The following is a 20,143-nucleotide window of genomic DNA, read 5'->3' as shown; positions in this document are numbered from 1 at the left end:
GGAGCGGACTTGGCCCAGTGGTTAGGGCGTCCGTCTACCACGTGGGAGGTTCACGGTTCAAACCCCGGGCCTCCTTGACCCGTGTGGAGCTGGCCCATGCACAGTGCTGATGCGCACAAGGAGTGCCGTGCCACGCAGGGGTGTCCCCCACGTAGGAGAGTCCCACAGACAAGGAGTGCGCCCCATAAGGAGAGCCGCCCAGCGCGAAAGAAAGTGCTGCCTGCCCAGGAATGGCACCGCACACACGGAGAGCTGACACAGCAAGATGATGCAGCAAAAAAACACAGATTCCTGTGCTGCTGACAACAGAAGCAGACAAAGACGTTGCAGCAAATAGACACAGAGAACAGACAACCGGGGTGGGGGGGGGCGGGGGATAAATAAATCTTTAAAAAAAAAAAAAGACTTTCTAAAAAAAAAGTACTCAACTGTTACTTTAAAATGGTTAAATTTATGTTAGATGAATTTCATTTTTTAAAGTCAAAAAAATCTGTTTTTTAGTAGCTTTTGCTTAATATTTGTAATAATCATTACACCTCTTAAAAAAATAAAAATTATTTCACCTCTCAATTATATCGCAATCACTTATAATTGACTGTAGGAAAATAACAGACAAGTTACTGGCACAGATTTACAAGTTTAAAATTTCCAACATTACAGCTGTGATTATGAGCATGTCACTGCTTTTACTATCATAAATATCACATGTCATAAGCATATATATCCACAAATCCACTCATCTTTGGCATGAAAGAGTTTACATTTCTACTGAAGTATTATATTATCAGTAACACTTCCGTTGTTCACCACACACAAAATACTCTGGACAGTTCAATGACCTACAGGCCAAGGCTGAAGCAAGAGGCACTATGATAGAGCTCATCTCTTTTGAGGATAAATATCTGATCCAAATTCTAAGGGATGTTTGACGGAAAAGGACTGGAACAAGGAAGAGAGTTACATTTTTAAAGAAATGAGGATTAAGGGAATATAAAATTCAGTAAGGGGAAACGGACTTTGGCCCAGTGGTTAGGGCGTCCGTCTACCATATGGGAGGTCCGCGGTTCAAACCCCGGGCCTCCTTGACCCGTGTGGAGCTGGCCATGCACAGTGCTGATGCGCGCAAGGAGTGCCGTGCCACGCAAGGGTGTCCCCCGCGTGGGGGAGCCCCACGCGCAAGGAGTGCGCCCGTGAGGAAAGCCGCCCAGCGTGAAAAGAAAGTGCAGCCTGCCCAGGAATGGCGCCGCCCACACTTCCCGTGCCGCTGACGACAACAGAAGCGGACAAAGAAACAAGACGCAGCAAATAGACACCAAGAACAGACAACCAGGGGAGGGGGGGAATTAAATAAAATAAATAAATCTAAAAAATAAAAATAAAAAAAAATAAAATTCAGTAAGTTCAGTTAGCATTAAGCAAGGGGTCAGTATGGGGACAGCTGGGCTTCATTTGTTTGCAGATAATGGGATATTTTCCTACACAGTATAAAGTTCTATGGAATAGTTTTGCTACATTTCATTTTCAAACCTTAGCCCTCAAAATAATTAACATTCAAGGTAAAAGGTAGGTTCATAAAAATTACTCACTCTTTTCACTCTCTGTCTTCCTAGAATCCACTAAATCAACTGAATGCATAGCAGACATAATCTTCTGGGCAATACTGGAGAGTGGGGTCTTAGAGAGATCAAAGCCTACTAATGCCTCATAATTTTCCATTTTCATAAAATCCTAAACATAAGATAGATATCCATATATTAATTCTGAGGCTTCAAAATAAGAAACATAATTAAGTTACTTGAAAAAATAGATTTACATTTGATTAATGTGTATGGTTACTACACTAATCATAATCACAGGAAATACGTATTACTTACTCCCATAGCATTGATAGGATAGTTAAGAGTAAGACAATGAAAGGTTAGAGGCTCCATCAGGGTATTATGATAAACAAACAGTGAAGTAAAGAATGTTTTTATTTAATCAATTTTGAAGCAGGCTATCTATTCATATACTTCCTGAAGTTTGAAAATGGCTATTGATCTTTAAATATACAAATCTAATTAAAAAATCATTTATAACTGAATTGGGTAATTATGGCAGACACACGACCAGCCATCCTATTAGTCCTGCTGATGAACTCCACGGGTCTCTGGCTGCATGGCTGAAGTTGGCATAGGGGCTAGTATAAATCATCAAGCATTTGGTCACACATCTAATATACCAGCAGACACAAACCTAAACAGAATTTGCTACTGAGCCAAGAAACCAAGTGATGTATTTTTCCACAATACTGGAGAAGAGATAAAGTAAATGCTCTATTCCAAGGCAGAACAGGAAAACAACACAAGCAGTCACTCAAGTGACCAGCGGTTGACAAAATCTTAAACAAAATTTATTGTTACAAATTTTTCAAGTATATCAAGGTCTACTTCATAAATACAAATCCTTAATGTACAAATTCAGCAACTGGCAAAAACATTTTTGGTCAATGGAGTAAAACAATCAAGAGGCTCACTGGTCACCTAAGCACATCCATTTTCTGACAGTTATGGCTGAAAGATAATTCCATAAAGACCATCTAAAATGTATAGATTTTACCTTGGCATTCCATAGTAAAAGGCAATTTCTTGAAGGTAATAGTTAAGCCTTCTCTTTTCTCTAAAGTTCATATGGTATTTAATACAGTCCATAAACTGGGCACTGAAGCAATTGATGTAATATCTGATAAATAGGCAAACTATTTTATATCATCTCTCAAAAAAATAGTAAAGGAAAGATATAATCAATTGTATTTTTTAAAATTACATTATATAATAATGCTTTTTCCCTGTAAGTGAAAAATATCAGGACTAAGTATCTCACACTCTGAAGTGCCAGCAAGCAAATGTTCAAGACATAAAAAGCACTGGGGTACTTTGAACATGTTACATGAGGAAAAAAACTGATGTCATATATGAGTTCATTAAATAAAATGTTCCACTGACAGTGAATTTAAAAATTTAGTAGTGTTTTTTACATGATATATTGTCCTCCTAGTATGTAAAACATTAAAACACAGCATATTTGAAATCAATACAGTAAAGATGCAGATCTTAGTAATTTTCAATCTTCAAGACCAACAGCTTTCATCTTTGATTGATTTTCTAAATTTTCCACGATATCTTTCAGATAGTCTCCACCTTTTGAAAAATACACATATAATTCTCTTTCCACTTGATGTAGTTTATTAGCTGCCAAAGATTTCCTTTTTGCCTTCACATCAGCAAGAATATCAGTAAGGAGACGATTTAACTTATTCAATTGAGATTCAACTTGATGAAACTGCTCCGTTAGCTCCTAAAAGAGAAAAATATTCAAAACTTTATTCATAACACCAAAAATAAATTTTAAATGTAGTTTACATTGGAAAGAATCTAAATGATTAAATAACTATTCCCACAATCTTAACAATGAACCTCAATTAAAAATTGACACTAGGTTTAATATAAAATGTACAATCATGTACAATCAATTGCAACAACTTTTGATAGGTTATTTAAAGATATTCAAAGCAAACTCTTACTTTCTCCTGGAAAGTACTTATATGTTCTGCATATTAATATAATTAACAAATATGACTGACTGCCTACCATACATCAAGCACAGGTGGAAAAAAAAACAAGATTTCCCTCCTGGAGTTTACATTCTGCTTTTTAAATCACACCCACCTGATTTCTCTTTACTCTAGAACCAGGAAGTACCCAGAAAGCCTTAAAATGAAGCAAGTACCAATAGAAAATAATTACCTTATTGACAAAATCCCATTTTTCTTTTACCATTGGTATAGAATTTATGTGACATTCAACAACAAAATCCAGATTTACCACATAAATTCCCTGCTCAAGAACCCAGACCTGCTGAACCTTTTACATTTAATAAATTCCTCACTTCCTAGCATTTAAAGCAGTCTGTTAACAAGTTTCCATATCTTCCTAATTATATATTCTTTCCTTGTAAATTTTCAGCCAGTATCAACACAGGTTTTCAGAATATCTATAGTTCTGCCTCTACATTGTACAGTTTCTTAGTGTGATATCACAAGTGTGTATCACCAGCATCATAGTCATATGGGGTGCTTGTTATGCATACAGATTCCTGTACCTCACCTCACTGTAGAAGAAATGACTCAGTCTTTGGGGACAGGGACAGGAATCTGCATTCTCATTAGGCTCCCCAGGTGATTTACTATACAAGTTCTGGGATGACTACTTAAGATCGTCGTGCCTGTTTCACAGAACAATACTTTGTAAACTAAATTGAAAAAAAATCCATTATCTACCTTACACCCATATTAAGCGCTTGCCTTTTTGAGAAAAACCTAGTAAACTCAATACACTGAAAAACAAGTCTCACCTTTAATTTCACTTAAAATTCTAAAGATCTTAAAAGTTGCTAAAATAATACTCCTTCGGATACTGAAAAATGTTCAAGTTCAGTAATAAAGATGCAAATTAAAAACTGATATAACATCGTCGAGCTAGGGTAAAATGTTAAATAATACCAATAAGATTATAGTGTAATTTGCCATACTTTAGTGATTCTACAATACAAGTTTTCAATTTTAAGATATCTGAAACCAAAATGCATCATATCAGGAGCACCATGTGACCACTTCATCACCATAACTCTTGATGTACAGTGTGGAAAAACACAGGCAAAAAGTGAGAATCAAAAGGTAATTTAGGGAAGCTGATGTGGCTCAAGCAATTGAGCTCCTGCCTACCACATGGGAGGTCCCTGGTTCGGTTCCTGGTGCCTCCTAAAGAAGACAGCAAGGAGGCGCACTGGACAGGTGAGGCAAGCTGACACAACAAGAGACACAAGAAGAAAAGCATAATGAGAGACACAACAAAGCAGGAAGTAGAAGTTGCCAGTGCCTCCTAAAGAGCAAGAAAGTGAGCTGGTGCGACAGGCAGACACAGCAAGGTGACATAACAAGGCAATGCAACAAGAGACACAAGAAGAAAATCACAGTGAGAGATACAACAAAGCCAGGAACAGAGGTGGCTCAAGCAATTAGGTGCCTCATTCCCGTACTGGAGGTCCTGGGTTCAGTTTCCGATGCTCCTAAAGAAACAAGGAAGATGAACAAACACAGCAAGTGCAAAACAATGAGGGGGTGGGGAGAAATAAATAAATCTTTTTTTAAAAAAGGTGATTTAGAAGAACTGGACATTGAATGTGAAGTTTTATAAATACTTGAACCGTTTTAATTGGCTTTTTTCCTTTTAATGTATGTATGTTCAAGAATGATGATAAAATCTGTATCTACATAAATCTAAAAAATCTCTTCTATCAAATATGAAATAATTCTTAAAAGGAAAGCACCCTACCAGTTTGTCAGTTAGTTCTTTCTAGAGCACATGGGTAGGCTGGTAAAATGATAGTGTAATATATGATTAATAGTATCAAACAAACACAAATAGTGATTGTAACACTGCAAAAAGAGAAGAAACCCAGCAACAAGCTATCAGCACAAAGATGTACATGATTTGGTTCAAGAGTAAACAAAAGAAAAAATGAAGACTATCAAATCCAATAGTGTAGCACAGTAATTAAATCAGAGAGAGTAAGACTAAAAATTAAGAAATTTATAAATTGAAAATGTTTATTTCATAGTGTTAAGTTAAAAGACAGAATAAAAAATAAGTAGAAGTATTTACCTTCTGAATACTATCCAAAAAAAAAGCATAGGAATATTAATATCAGACCAAGAATGTTAAAATGTTAAGTCATTTTCTATTCCTATTTATAGGAATAGAAAGGATCATTATTTAATATTAACTGTTTACTCTACTGCAATTTTGAACCTGAGTTTAATTTATAAAGTAGCCTCAAAATACATAAAAAAAAATTGATAGAACTATAAGGAGAAATTTTCAAATTCACCACCAAAGTGGAAATCTTTACACAATCTCTCATATACTAATAGATCAATTAGACAAAAACCAGTAATGGGAGATTTTCTTAAAAAACCTGCTCTGAGGAAAGGTAGGCTAGATTTTCAGATCAATCCTTGCACATGAAAATAACTTTAAAAGCCAGCTGAAATATCAGCAACAAAACAAAAGCAATTAAGACTTAACAAGACATTAAAAGGAATTATGAGGAATTATAAACAACCAGATTGGTTAAGGTAGGCCAGGCACAGTTTTTGCCCTAGGGGCAACTGCAAAACTTGGAAAATTAGAACCTTTGTTTTGTGAGCTTTGCAAGGTGACTGGGAGGAAAATCAGAGCCCAGGGTCCACAGGAGGAGGACAGCCAAACAGGAGACCCTCTCCTGTAAGAGAGGATCCAGAGGGTAACAATCTGAATTTCAGGATGATCAGAGGGGAGGAGTCCTTAGAATTACGCCCACAAAGGAACCACTTGTGTCCTCCAAGACCTCAGGCTTTGAACGTGATTTACTGCTCAGAACTAGTAGAGCCCCTGGTACAGGGGTTCTTAACAAGGGGTCCATGAACTTGAACTGAACTTTAAAAAAAAAACATTATTCCTGTGGGGATACGTTGGTGTAGGTGTTATTAATTTATTAAATAATACACAGTATAGAGTGAATAAAGGGTCTGTAGTTTTCACCTGACTGGCAAGGGGTCCACTGAACAAAAAAGGTTAAGAACGCCTGCCCTGGTGTCTTTTCAAACATTAGGATAAAGAAAAGATTAAGTAAAACATGTACAATGCTAAGCAAAAAAAAAAAGAATTATGTTACTATGTAACAGACATGAGGGTAAAAAGCATTTAAACTTCATTTCATACTGATAAGAGGGTTCCCATCACCAGAAAGATAATGATTTTAAATTTGTATGCCCCAATAAATGGAGATGGGACAACCTAGTTATTCATAGACAAAAAAAATAGATAAAAGTAAAATTAGAACTCTAGCTCATATTATACATAAAAATAAGCAAGAGCATTAAAGACTTGAAATTGAAGAGCAAAACTTTTAAGAATAAAAGGGAGTAACAGTAAGATGTCAAGGGAGACGATTTCTTCAATAAGATATTAAAAAGGGCAAAACAAAGTGATAAATGACAAAACAAAGTGATAACTAGGAAGTGGATTTGGCTCAACTGATAGAGCGTCTGCCTACCATATGGGAGGTCCAGGGTTCAAACCCAGGGCCTCCTGACCTGTGTGTGGTGAGCTGGCCCACATGCAGTGCTGATGCATGTAAGGAGTGCTGTGCCATGCATGGGTGTCCCCTGCATAGGGGATTCCCACACGCGAGGTGTGCGCCCCACAAGGAGAGATGTCCTGTGTGAAAAAAGCGCAGCCTGCCCAGGAGTGGCTACGCACACAGAGAGCTGACGCAGCAAGATGACGCAACAAAAGGAGACAAAGAATCCCAGGGCCACTGACAAGAATGCAAGCAGACACAGAAGAACATATAGTGAATGACACAGAGAGCAGGCAACGGGGGGCGGGGAGAGAAATAAATCTTTAAAAAAATAATAATAAAAAGTATACATAGGGAAACCGACTTTGGCCCAGTGGTTAGGGCGTCGGTCTACCACATGGGAGGTCCGCGGTTCAAGCCCCGGGCCTCCTTGACCCGTGTGGAGCTGGCCCATGCGCAGTGCTGATGCGCGCAAGGAGTGCCGTGCCACACAGGGGTGTCCCCCGCGTAGGGGAGCCCCATGCGCAAGGAGTGCACCCATAAGGAGAGCCGCCCAGCGCGAAGGAGGGAGCAGCCTGCCGAGGAATGGCGCCGCCCACACTTCCCGTGCCGCTGACGACAACAGAAGCGGACAAAGAAACAAGATGCAGCAAAAAGACACAGAAAACAGACAACTGGGGGAGGGGAGGGGAATTAAATAAATGAAAATAAATCTTTAAAAAAAAAAAAAGTATACATATATATACACACATGAGATATCTAGTCAGGCAAGATGGCAGGGTGAGACACTCCAGGGTTCCATTCCCCACAGAATCGTTGAACAAAAACAGGCAGGACCATCTTCCTCAGACCTCCAGAAAACAGGTGAAGGGTTGCAGAAACTAGCCAAGTGCCAAGTCAAGAACAAGACAACTTAAAATAGCAGGAAAACCTTGTGGCACCCTTTCTGGCCCGTCTCTCACCACATCCCCAGCTCGGTACTACACTGTACTCTCAGTGCAGGTCCCTGGTCCTGGTTCCGGAGGGAAAAGAATAACCCCCATGCACAGATGGAGTGCACGTATGTCTCTGCCAATCTATCTGGTGGCAGCCTGAAAAAGTGAACCAGGACACCCCTCTCACATCACCATCCCAAAACTTGCCCTGCACACAGAAGTAGCTCACTGAAAGCTAATTCAGCGTAAGACACAATAAAATCACAAGTGGCTAGAGCAAAGGTTTATCAGTTTCAAGGCATACAAGAGTTCCCAGGACAAGACTATTTCATACAAGGCATACAAGAGTTCCCAGGGCAAGACTATTTCATAGAGAGAAGAGGGGGAATTCGGATGAACTGACATTTGACAAATGGCAACAACAACAACAATAAAAGGCATATGACAAAATCAAGCACTACTTCTTGATAAAAACTCTCAAAAAACTGAGTACAGAAGGGAACTTCCTCAACATGACAAACTATGGAAAACTCATAGCTAACATCATACTCAATGGTGAAAAACTGAAAGCTTTTTCCTTAAAATCAAGACAAGGATGCCCAATATCACCCACTGTTATTCAACATTGTCCTGGAAGTTCTAGAATAATCAGGCAAGAGAAAGACATAAAAGGCATTCAAATGGGAAATGAAGAAGTAAAACTTTCCCTATTTGCAGATGACATGACCTTACATATAGACTATAGCAGTTGGATATGGTTATGAATTCCAAAAATAGATACTGGATTATGTTTGTAATCTGGTCTGTACCTGGGCATGATTAAGTTATGAAGGTTTTGATTGGGCTGTGTCATTAGGGCATTAAGTCCCAATCCCTTGGTGAGTGGGGACTCACAGATAAAAGACATGGCAAAGGACAGAGTTGAGGGTTTTCTGATATCGGAGTTTTGAATGTGGAGTTTAATGCGGAAGTCTTAAACTGGAGCGCCAGGACGTCAGCTCACAGAGGAAAAGAAAAGCAAGCCCCAGAAAGAGAGGACCTGAGCCAGAAGAACACAGAGAAATAGACACAGCAGAAACCCCACGAGGAGAGACAGAGCCATTCACCTGACAGTCTACAGCTGACCTTGTGGAGAGAGGCAGAGCCTAGAGAGCCTCATAGTCTACAGCTGGCCTTGTGGAGAAAACAGAGGAGCTGAGCCCAGAGGAACCCAGGAAGCCTGAACCCGCATAGACGTCGGCAGCCGTCTTGCTCCAACATGTGGAAATAGACTTTGGTGAGGGAGGTAACTTATGCTTTATGGTCTGGTAACTGTAAGCTCCTACCCCAAATAAATACCCTTTATAAAAACCAACCAATTTCTGGTATTTTGCATTAGCACCCCTTTGGCTGACTAATACACGGATGATTTAGAAAAATCCACAAAAAAGCTACTAGGGCAAATATACAAATATTTGCAAATATACAAATATTTGCAAATATACAAATTCATCCAAGTGGCGAGACACAAGATAAACACACAAAAATCAGTGGTTATTGGGGGGGGGCGGTGTAGCTTGGTGGTTGAGTGCCTGCTTCCCATATACAAGGTCCTGGGTTCATTCCCCGGTACCTCCTAAAAAATAAAAATTAAAAAAAAATTTTTTAATTAAAAATAAAAAATATCAGTAGTTTCTATATACTTCTAATGAACAAGCTGAGAAGGAAATTAAGAAAAATATTCCATCTACAATAGTAGCAAAAAAACCAAGTATCTAGAAATAAATTTAACCAAGGTTATAAAGAACTTGTAAATGAAAAACTACAACACATTGCTGAAATTAATGTCCTAAATAAATCAAAACCACAAGGAAATACTGTTACACATCCACTAGAATGGACACTATTAAAAAACCAGAAAGCAACAAGTGTTGGTAATGATGTAAAGAAACAGAACCCTCCTACACTGTTGGTGGTAAAATGATGCACCGGTTATGAAAGACAATTTGGCTGTTTCTCAGAAAGTTAGGCAGAGAATTACCACATGACCCAGCAGTCCCACTTGTAGGTATATACCCAATAGAGCTGAAAGCAGGTAATTGATATTTGCACACCAATGTTCACAGCAGCATTGATTCACAACTGCCAAATGGTGGAAGCAACCCAACTGTCCATCAACAGAATGGATCAACAAAATGTGGTATTTCCATACGATGGAATATTATTCGACAATATAAAGGAAGTCCTGATAGATGCTACAACATGGATGAACCTTGAAAACACCATGCTAAGCGACATATAATCCAGGCACAATCGGACTAATACTGCATCCTCTTGACATGAGATAATGAGAATGTGCAAATTCAGAGTCAGAAACTAGAATACAGTTACCAGTGCCCAGGGTAGGGGTGGAGGTGAGGGATGGGTGGTTAATGCTTAACTGGTACAGTTTTTCTGTTTACCGTCACCATAATGGCAGTGGTGATGGTAGCACAACACTGTGAATGTAATTAACACCAATGAACTGTATACTTGAAAGTGGTTAAAATGGGAAATTTTATGCTGTTTGTTACCTCAACAACAAAAAACTATGGCACTGTAAACATAAAGAGTGAATCCTAATGTAAACTATGGGCTATAATTAATATAATTAGAATAATATTGGTTCATCACTAATGCAAAATAATAAGAAAATCTATGCACTGCTTTCTGCATGATTTTTCTGTAAACCTAAAACTGCTCAATAAAAAATGAAAAAATACATCAGTAAAAAAGGTGAAAAGAGATGCCACAAATATGGAGTATATATACATAAAACGTAAAACAAAGGATTAGCATTTGACATAAAGTACTCCTACAAATGAAATTAAAAAAAAAAATTAAAAAAAAAAAAAGTACTAAAAAATGGGCAAAAGAGATGAAGAGACCATTGACAGAATAAGCTGAATGGCCAGTAAATGGAATGGACCTCAATCTCCCTACTACTCGGGAAAATGCAAACTATAATCTCAGCGGGACACCATTTTAGACCCACAGGGTTGGCAGAAATTTATAAATCAGACAATGCCATGCTATGAAAAGAATGTGGATAAACAGCATCTCTGAGACACTGCTGATGTAATCTGGTACAAAAACTTTGGAAGGGGAACAGAGGTGGTCAAGCAGTTAAGCACCTGCCTCCCACATGGGAGGTTCCAGGTTCGGTTCCCGTGTCTCCTGAAAAAAACAAAAACAAACAACAAGCAAAACTAACGGAAAGATCAACTCAGGGGAGCTGATATGGCTCAGTGGTTGAGTGCCGGCTTCCCACATGAGGTCCTGGGTTCAATCTCCAACACCTGGTACCTCAAAAAAAAAAAAACAACTTTGGAAAACAATTTTGTATACCTTCTTAAAGTGAAGATGTACATACCCCACATCCCAGCAAGTCCCCTCTGGGTGTATACCAGAAAGTCTTACAGATGTACTACTATAGCACATACAGACTATCCATAATAATATTATTTTTCATAATGAATACTGGAAATAATCTAAATGTATTCATATAATGGAATACTAACTAAATAAAAAAGTATGAATGAAGCAAAGTTTTACACGTATCACATGGATGAACCTCAAAAACTTAAGGTTAAGAAAAAAGTAAGCTCTACAAAATTTAAGTGTACAAAGAGGGTTTTAAAGATGTAAGGGCAATTCTTCAAGATGGTTAAAAAAAACTCCACAGTGTTTTCATTATTTTTTTTAATACTTAGCATATTTTTACATTTGTGCATCTGAAATATTAAAAAATTTTTAGTTCTTTGTACACTCACAGAATTATCTGAAAAATGTTTATATGTGACCACAAACCAGAATATGCAAAAAATACACTTTACATTCAGGCAATAAATCTGGGCACCCACCTGATCACTAAGCAAAAGCTGATTTCCCCCTTGATACAAAGCATCACAAAGCATGTCCACACTAGCATTCAATTTGGACAGAAAGAAAGAATGTTCCTGAACAGATGTTGCCAGCTGGTCTTGTACTGAAGAAATATCCTGCTTCAATTTCTCAACCACTTCCTCCAAGTTACTATGGGTTCTAAACAATTCTTTTTTCTTATTCTCTCCTTCTAAAAGTTGATAAAGCCTAGAATGTGAAAATAAAAATTAGAGAAAAGAATTTTCAAATCAGGAGAGTTTTCAACATTACAATCCACTGTTATGGAATATACATTTGGGCATACTTCAGCAACATCTTGAAAACTCGTCTGCTCCTAAAGCAAGTAAATGAAACCATTCCAACTATAATACCATTTTAGTACAGAAATATATAATCTAACTATGAATCACCATCTCCCAAATTTTAGATATAAAATTCTTCATGCCTTTAACTGCCATTAAGCCTCCTTCAAACAAGTGTGTTTCAGAGATACCTCACAAAAAACTCTTCTTTCATCAAGTCCAAATATGATGTAGTAGAAATAACAATGAACTTCAAACAGAAGACATAGGTCTGAGTTCTGACCCTACAAGTGATCTAGGGCAAATCTTAATTTAATACATACCTCTCTTACATGATTTTCGGGGGATTAAAAGAGAAAAAGTAAAATGTGAAATGTAAAAAAATAAGAAAAGAGTGACATAAATAATAATAGTAAGCTTTTGCTATGCCAATCTTGCTGTCCATATTTGACTGACAAATGAAAATCTTGATGAGTCTGAGACTACTTTAAAAGTTCAATATCAATGGCATTAAAAATCCCTCATCCTATAAAGGCAAATGGAAAAATACAAGGTGGCACTTCCACACATACCTGACAAAAAAACTGTTTTTCTTCTTAGAATCAAAAAAAAAAAAAAATTTAAACAACTGCAATAAATTTCTTAAGACTAGTCCAAGCCCAAGGCTGCCAATTATGGCCCAGTGAGATGTGACAGACCCTGATGTCAATGGCACCCCCTGAAATTGTGCAATGAGGCAGCTCTATTCAAGCCCCTCATTTTATTAATAAGGATTAGATGATTTCATGCGACTCCTAGGATAAAATCAGGAGCAGAGTCCAGATTTTTGTGGCCTGAGACTACTTAAACCCTCCCATTTCAGTAGCCCTGTGCTATCAATTATTTAGACATTCAGAAAACGACTGGGAATTAGCATTCACTCTTAGTGACTCACCTAACTATACAAGAGAAATGAAGTATTTTCTCTCCTCTTTTACCACTACTTTCTCCAAATTCAGTCAATCCCCTGCCCAACAATGCCTCCTAGGTCGCTGCCACAAATCTAAAATAAAGCAGTTAAACAATGGTTCCTAAAGAGGAGTAAGACCTTGTATATATTCATTCCTCCAACCGTCCTCAGCTTTAGAGGAGCTACTTCCACATTTCAAATGAATGGAACAGGAAGCAAAAAATTAAAGTGAAAGCCTCCATAATTTTAGTTCGAACTCTCTCTAGTATTTCACAAAAACAAAAAGTTCACTAAAGAAACATACCTCTGAGTAGAATAATCCTTGGTATCAATAGTGTTCCTTGGATTTATCTGCTGTAGTGATGAGCCTGTTAGCATTTCTAACCGCTGGCAGAGTGCTGTATTACTTTGACTAAGTTCTTTAACCAAATTTTCAAGTTGATGATATATATCCCAATGCTTTCTCAATTCAATTTCATATGCTATCTGTAGAAGTTCAAATGATGCCTTTTGCTTTATTAACTGATTTAAAACTAATTCTTGTCTTGCTGTATAGTAGTCTTGTTTAGCAATCTGCAGATCAAAATCTCCCTTTACAACTGGCATGTTCAACAACTGGGCATTCTCTCTTACAACTGCAGGCAAACTTTTGTCTTTTATATGAGTGATTTGTTCTTCAAGTTTCAGAATCTCACTGGTCAAGCTAGAGATTTTAGCATCCAAATTTTCTTTGCCAACAGCCTACACAAAGAAAAGCAATTATATTTCAAACCGTAGGTATAAACTTGAAATAGTTTTTAAATTCTCACTTTCCATTTTAGATGATCAGATAATATGCTTGATGAATAAAAACTGATTATATTAGTACAAGCCAAAATATTAATATTAAAAAGAAAAATATACTGTTAAGTACATTTTTCAAGGCAAATTACAATCTAAAAAGTAAAAATGTAGACTAAGTCAAAGGTAAGGCCAGAATGAATTACTAATTGTAATGCTATTACTACCATATATACACACAGAGTAATGGTTAACAAAATAGACTTATCAGCCTTTGTTTCACTTAATAAAAACCATAACTAGCACACTACTCAATGAATGAAAATTAAGTATTTAACATTAAAATAATCTGCGCAGTTATTCTCATTGCCAGTTGATTTTAGTACTGCTACACAATTACAGGACTTCTTATATTCTTCAAAAGTTCATGTCAGTTATAGTAACTAACTTGGTGCTAGGGTTTAGGGATTCAGAAAAATTCTATTTTTACTCTACTGCCTTTCGATTACATTCTCTGCAGTACAGATGTACATTCTCAACAAGGAATCAGGGTTTCAGTCCACTGAACCTTGACCTCTGACTTCATTAACACCATTTTCTGGTCAGAGCAAATAAGGCAGAATAACGACAGCACAGAAAAAAAAAAAAAAAAGGCTAGTTATCCCTACATCATAAAAGAGTCAATTTAGGTTTAGTCTGTACATGAACTATCACAAATTTCAAATTCAGAATGTAAATTCAAGAACTTTTATTTAAAATTCTGTGATAAGATTGAAGTTATAATTACGATTTCTGCCTCCCATTAATATGAGGACCTATTTGTACAAAACACCAAGATATATCACAACTAAGAGCTGAACAAAGAGAAAATAAAATGTACTAACTCGTTATATCCCCCTTTCTTAAATACTTTAATGGCAATATTATACTCTCCATCTAACAATTACAATATGAACCAAGTCTCATTTCTTGTATTTACCTTGTTGGTTAGGCTATGAAGATTCTCCTCTGCCCATTTTATACTTGACTTCATGCTCAAATTACTTGCTTTTAGTTGAATTAACTGATGCTGCACACAAATATATGCTAACTGCAGCCTGGCCATCTCTAGCCGTCTCTCCTCAAGGATTTCTTGATTATCACAAATAGATGGTGTTTGCATATCTAATAGTTGAAAGTTTTCTTCATTTGAACTTTCAACTACTTCGTGTATACCTTGAAAGAACTGTTTTTTGGTATATAAGGTTAATGCTGCTGTGCTTTGCTCCTCCTGGCTTAGATACTTTTCCAAGGAAAACTGAGATAAAAACACCATAGGATTTGTCCCTTGCCCTAAATTAGAATGTTTGAAGAACATCATCAATTTTGCAACTCCATCAGTAAGAGCGTGAAGGTCATTACTGATTTTAGTATTCACAGCATTGAGAAATTTTTGACTCTCCTTCAGCTTTTTAGTGGCTTCTTCTTCTTTGGCATTTAACCTCAGACATTTGTGGCTAGTTACTGAAGCCATCAACTGGCATTTATTACGTCGCTGAAGTTTTAGGTTCTTTAACTTCCGCAGAGTTTGAATTTCATCCTCTAATTTCTCTAGTTCTTTGTCATCCAGACTAGGTGTCTTCAAATCAGAAGCTTTACAGGTTTTAAGAACTTCATCCAATGCGGCTTCCTCTAGGATGGGCTTACCTGATTTTTGAAGAGTGCTAAAGGCTTGCAATTCTTTTTCAGACAACACGTTCTGTTCATTCACATTCCCACAAAACCACTTCAAAAACGATTCGTCCTCAACAGTCTCAAACAACCAGTCAAAATCTTCTCCATTAAGAACATCGGCCTTGGGATAACCAATTTTTTTTAATGTTTCCACAAATTCATTTCCACAACTCATTTTTTTGGAACTAATTTTTTTAAACCAATATGGGTTTATGATATTGACTTTAGAAAATAAATCCAAATACAAACGAAACTAACTTTAAGTTCATAGAGAAGGGAAAAAATATTTTTAAAATCTATAATAATGATTTCTCCTACGGGGAAAAGAAACAAGTATTAGACCACAAATAAACAAGATGACTGAATTTTTAAAAAGAAGTAAATATCACATGATATTTGGGAACAAGCTAACTGAAAGACGGTCATAGCTGAAATGTTTGAGGAAAAGACAGAGATACCTAACAATCAGGGTATTACTCGATACAATGAAACAGTAATGAAAGCCTATTAACAAGGAAATCTTAATTTTTCCAAAAATAAATTGGCTTGAAAGTCATTTTTTTTTAACAGAGCAGCAATTCAGGTATTTTGTTTTGTTTTTAGAATCCAGTTTTGAATTCAGGTAAATGGATCCAAACGAATCCAAGCCATCATGTGGCTAAGCAACCTCTTTTGCTTGCCCATCTTAATTAAGAAAATAAAAGTAAATATGGCAACACTTTTGAGGAAAGAAAATGAGAGTCCGCTTACTATCTACCTCGATCGCCTAATTATCCACGTTACGCACAAGAACCCGTCTGGAGAGACAAGCAACCTATAACAGAGAAAACCAGGTTCCAGGTTTTAAAGCTTTAGAAGCACCAAAGAACAAAGCAGCCACTACGTGCAGACACAGCAGGCCCGCATTTTCGAGAAACGGCCGGAGCCGTCCTCGCGGCCTCGCCCACAGACTGAAGACGGTGGGCTCACCAAGCCCTTGCACGCCTGGGGCAGAATCTCGGGGGTGGGGTGTGATTAAGTTATAACACGCACGTCAGTAAACGTACATGCACAAAACGCCCCCCTCAGCGTCCAAAGAAACCGCGCCACTTCCACCCGCGAGACCCTCTCGCGGCGCCGTCGCCCGCCATCGCCTCAGGGCCGCGGCCCGCTAGCGGCCGCCCGGCTCCCCCGCCCCTCGCTACCGGCCCCTTTCCCGCAAGCCCCGCGCCCGGGTCAGCCAGTAGGACACGCGAGTGAAGGAGCCGCCAAGACCGCCGACCGCCTCACCTCACGCAGCTCCCGCCCGAGTCCTGTCAGAAAGCCGAGGCCGCCGCCCTCCGCGCCCGGCGCGCCCCGCACTGCCTCACGGGAGCACTGCGAAGGAACGCCCCGGGCCTGCCTCCCGCGCACGCGCAGTGGCCCGAGGCGGGCGTGCGCGGAAGGTCTGCGCCCGGCGCCTCCCCGCAAGGAGGGCGCTGATTGGCTGTCTCCCGGGGCGGGGCGAGGTCGAGGCAAGCGTGGGGCGGGCCGGGCGGCGCGTGCGCCGGGGGGGGGGGTGCGGCGGACGCCTGCTCGCCGCTCCTCTCGGTTCTCTTTGCGGTTCTGCCTTCCCCAGTACCCCAAATCCCAATCCTATTATGATACTTTCTTTGGGGAAAAATAAATGTCTAGCTCAGCAGTTAGCAGCACGGCCTGGAGCCAGAGGCCCGGCCCCAGCCCAGCGGGGCTGCTCCCAGTCGCGGCGCCGGGGCCCAGGCTGCTGCGGTGCCCGTAACAGTGCGGCTCTGCCGGTGGCCCCGGGGGCCCGCGAGGCCGTTTATGCAGACAGCAGAGCCCAGTCCGCGTTAAGGGAGCAATTTTTTTTTTTTTTTTTTTTTGGTTTAAGGGCAGGAATTGATTGAGTCACAGTTCCAGAGGCGAGAAGGCTTGCTTCCTCCAGGAGTGGGTACCTTGGCCCGGTAATCTTGGGATTCCTCGGCTTCTGTGTCACAAGGCAGTGTGCATGAGGGCATCTTCTCCTATCTCTTCGGGTTCCAGCTTCTGGCTGCTCCCTGGTGCTTCTCTCTTTTCCTCTAATTTTCTTTGCTTGTAAGGATTGCAGCCATATTGGACTAAGGCCCATCCTTCAGTTCGGGCACGCCTTAACTAACAACTTCTTCAAACGCCTATTGCGCTGACAAAAGCCGACAAAGAAGACGCAGCAAATGGACACAGAGAACGGACAACCGGCGTGGGGGGGAAAGGGGAGAGAAATAAATGAATAAATAAATCTTAAAAAAAAAAAAAAACAAACATGGAAAAAAAATTCGCAGAGTGGTGGCTGGCTTGGAGGCAGGGAAACCTGGGGGCTTCCACTCTGGGCTGGCCTGGGAGAAGGTCAGCCCCTCCGGCGGTGAGAGGGAGGCTGGCATCCGGCCAGAGGCCCCTGGCCTGCCTTGGGAGGTGGGGCCCGCGGCCAAGCACGGGAGGAAATTGAGGAAGTGGAGGCTGTGCAGGCGGATCCGAGAAATTTTGCTGAGGAGGCAAAGATTGAGGGGGAGAGAGGGAGAAAAATAACACGAAGAGGGGGTGGGAGTGCAGGGCTGAGGGCAGGATTTTTGGTTTGGTTTTGTTCTAAGATGGGAGGAACTTGGAGATATTTATAGACTGTGAGGGGGAACTCAGAGCAGACAGAATTAAACGTTGCCAGGGAGAAAGGAGGCTGGGGGGGGGGGGGGGGTGAGATCCCGTGCAGGGAATCTTTCTAGAAGCCCCCTTTTTTCTAGTAGCTCCTGGGCAGCTTCCTGGGCACGCAAATTCTCCATAAGAGTTTGAATTGCTGACCTTAATTATTTGTTTGAAGGGTGTTTATGGGACCATTAAATAAAAAACATAAATATAAAAAGGAGTAATTATAACTGTACTCGCCCCCATAGCACAAATGACAGACACAATAGTTTTAATTGTACAACACCGAAATTTGTCTTTGAAATTTGATTTAAAAAGCGTTTTAACACAGAGTTGCGTTTGGAGTTTAAGAAAGCAAGTATGGTGTTTATTTCTAGGACAAGTTTTCTTTCCTCCAAGAAAAACGACTTTGTGGTTTTAGTAGGGTGTACCAGGGGTCCAAACAGACCAGAAACCTGGAGGAAACCTTGAGTTATAGGGCAAAAACTCAAGGAGAGAGCTGGGGGGAGCTAGCGTTTTTGCTGCCTTCCTCCTTTAGGATTCTGTTTCTTCTACTGATATTAAAGAACGTTTTTAAGTTTTCGAGAACGACTTTTCTGACTTTAAACTTGAGAAGTGGCTGCCTGATGGTCAAGATGACTTATTTTAAGACACAGTTTCAGTGAAGGGGGTGGGGCACTGATGGGCGTTTCTAAGCAGGGATGTAACATTCTCAGAAGTGCGTCTTAGAAGCATGGGTTGCAGTAAGGCAGAGAGGGTGACAAAAGGTGGCAAGAGCCCCCATGGGCACGTGGGAGAGAAGGCGGGGTCAGAGCCACGTGGGACGCTTGGGCCGGGCGGGGAGAGCCCCTCAGGTGGGCTCGGGTTTCCAGCTTGAACAAGACAGAACGGAGGACAGGAATATACCCGGGGGCTGTGCACTGGGGGGCTGTGCACTGGGGGGCACTGCCAACTGAGGGGCAGGCTTGGGTCAAGGCTGCTGGGAGAGGGCCGTCCCAGCCAGGGGGGCTGGAAAGTGGAGGGGGGAGGTGGCAGGGGAGCCCGCAAATGAGGGTGGGGTCTCCCAGGGCCTCAGGACGGGCGAGGGCAGAGGGCACTGAGGAAGAGGGGCTGCGCGCTCCAGGGGCGAGCCGTGGGACCCCGTTTCCATTCGGGAGCGCTCCCTGGAGGGCTGGCACTCACCGGGGGGAAGGGGGCAGGAGGAAGGCCGTGAGCCCAGAGGAGCCGGCGTTAAGCCAGGCTAGACGGTGAGGGGAGGGGGCTCCCGCCCAGCCCCCGAGGAGGCCGTGGCCGAGCTGGGCGGCAGGGACGAGGCGTGGACAAGGCTTGGCTGGCGCAGAGGGGCCGTCGAGAAGGGCAGCGTGGCGGGCCGGAGGCTGAAGCCAGCGCAGGGGTGGGCGCGAGTCGAGGGCACGAGCGAGAGGCGGGCATCCGGTTTTGACCCTGGACGCCGTGGGGGCCACGGGAGGGCTTTGGGGAGAGGAGCAACAAGACCAGCTCCAGGACATTCTGCTGCTTCTCAAGAAGAGCACGGCGGCAGGAGGCCTGGGGAGGCGTCTCATTTGGGGGTCACCTTCTGTGACCCCAAATATGGCCACGGAGCCAGCAGGGGTGTGGCGAGGTGCTAACAGGGGCCCAGTGGTGCCGGGTCCTCCCCTCTTTAGGGGACCTTCCCAGAGCCTCAGTTCCCCCCGTCTACAAAACGAGCCCAGTTCAGCACAGCTGCTGGAACCCACGCGCCCTCGATAAAA

The 20,143-nt window shown here is 40.9% G+C and overlaps 2 protein-coding genes across 5 annotated transcripts in view; both read right to left on the bottom strand.

Moving 5' to 3' along the window:
- Positions 1–2,263, bottom strand: part of POLN (DNA polymerase nu) — a 266,632-nt gene extending 264,369 nt beyond the window's left edge. Inside the window, exon 1 of the mRNA XM_058301524.1 lies at positions 1,587–2,263. Coding sequence (XP_058157507.1) covers positions 1,587–1,722 — 136 coding nt within the window. The 5' untranslated portion in view covers positions 1,723–2,263. The remainder of the gene's footprint in view (positions 1–1,586) is intronic.
- A 107-nt stretch (positions 2,264–2,370) lies between these two features.
- On the bottom strand, positions 2,371–17,119 carry HAUS3 (HAUS augmin like complex subunit 3). Of its 4 annotated transcripts, XM_012526188.4 has the most exons (6): positions 17,013–17,119; positions 16,501–16,557; positions 15,010–16,057; positions 13,555–13,991; positions 11,978–12,206; positions 2,371–3,336 (listed from the first exon to the last, which is right to left on the bottom strand). In XM_012526188.4, the coding sequence occupies exons 3-6, from the start codon at positions 15,916–15,918 to the stop codon at positions 3,103–3,105; spliced, it is 1,809 nt and encodes a 602-aa protein (XP_012381642.1). In that variant the 5' UTR covers positions 15,919–16,057; positions 16,501–16,557; positions 17,013–17,119; the 3' UTR covers positions 2,371–3,102. The 4 variants fall into 4 exon arrangements, with proteins under 4 accessions (XP_012381642.1, XP_023445326.1, XP_071073662.1 ...); XM_023589558.3 differs by having other exon boundaries at positions 15,010–16,557; XM_071217561.1 differs by lacking the exon at positions 16,501–16,557 and having other exon boundaries at positions 17,013–17,112.
- Positions 17,120–20,143: the final 3,024 nt, after the last annotated feature.

This window comes from Dasypus novemcinctus, chromosome 1 (genome assembly GCF_030445035.2).
Source record: "Dasypus novemcinctus isolate mDasNov1 chromosome 1, mDasNov1.1.hap2, whole genome shotgun sequence".
Taxonomy (NCBI): Eukaryota; Metazoa; Chordata; class Mammalia; order Cingulata; family Dasypodidae; genus Dasypus; species Dasypus novemcinctus.
Note: the sequence above shows the minus strand (reverse complement) of the source record. Positions and strands in the feature narration are given on the sequence as shown.

Coding starts and splice junctions, on each gene's coding strand:
- HAUS3 (XM_023589558.3), bottom strand. CDS start 15,918: ATGAGTTGTGGAAATGAATTTGTGGAAACATTAAAAAAAATTGGTTAT. Junction 13,992..15,009: donor TTCATAGCCTAACCAACAAG/GTAAATACAAGA, acceptor TTCTTTGTGTAG/GCTGTTGGCAAAGAAAATTT. Junction 3,337..11,977: donor AGCTTTTGCTTAGTGATCAG/GTGGGTGCCCAG, acceptor TTTCTCTTTTAG/GAGCTAACGGAGCAGTTTCA.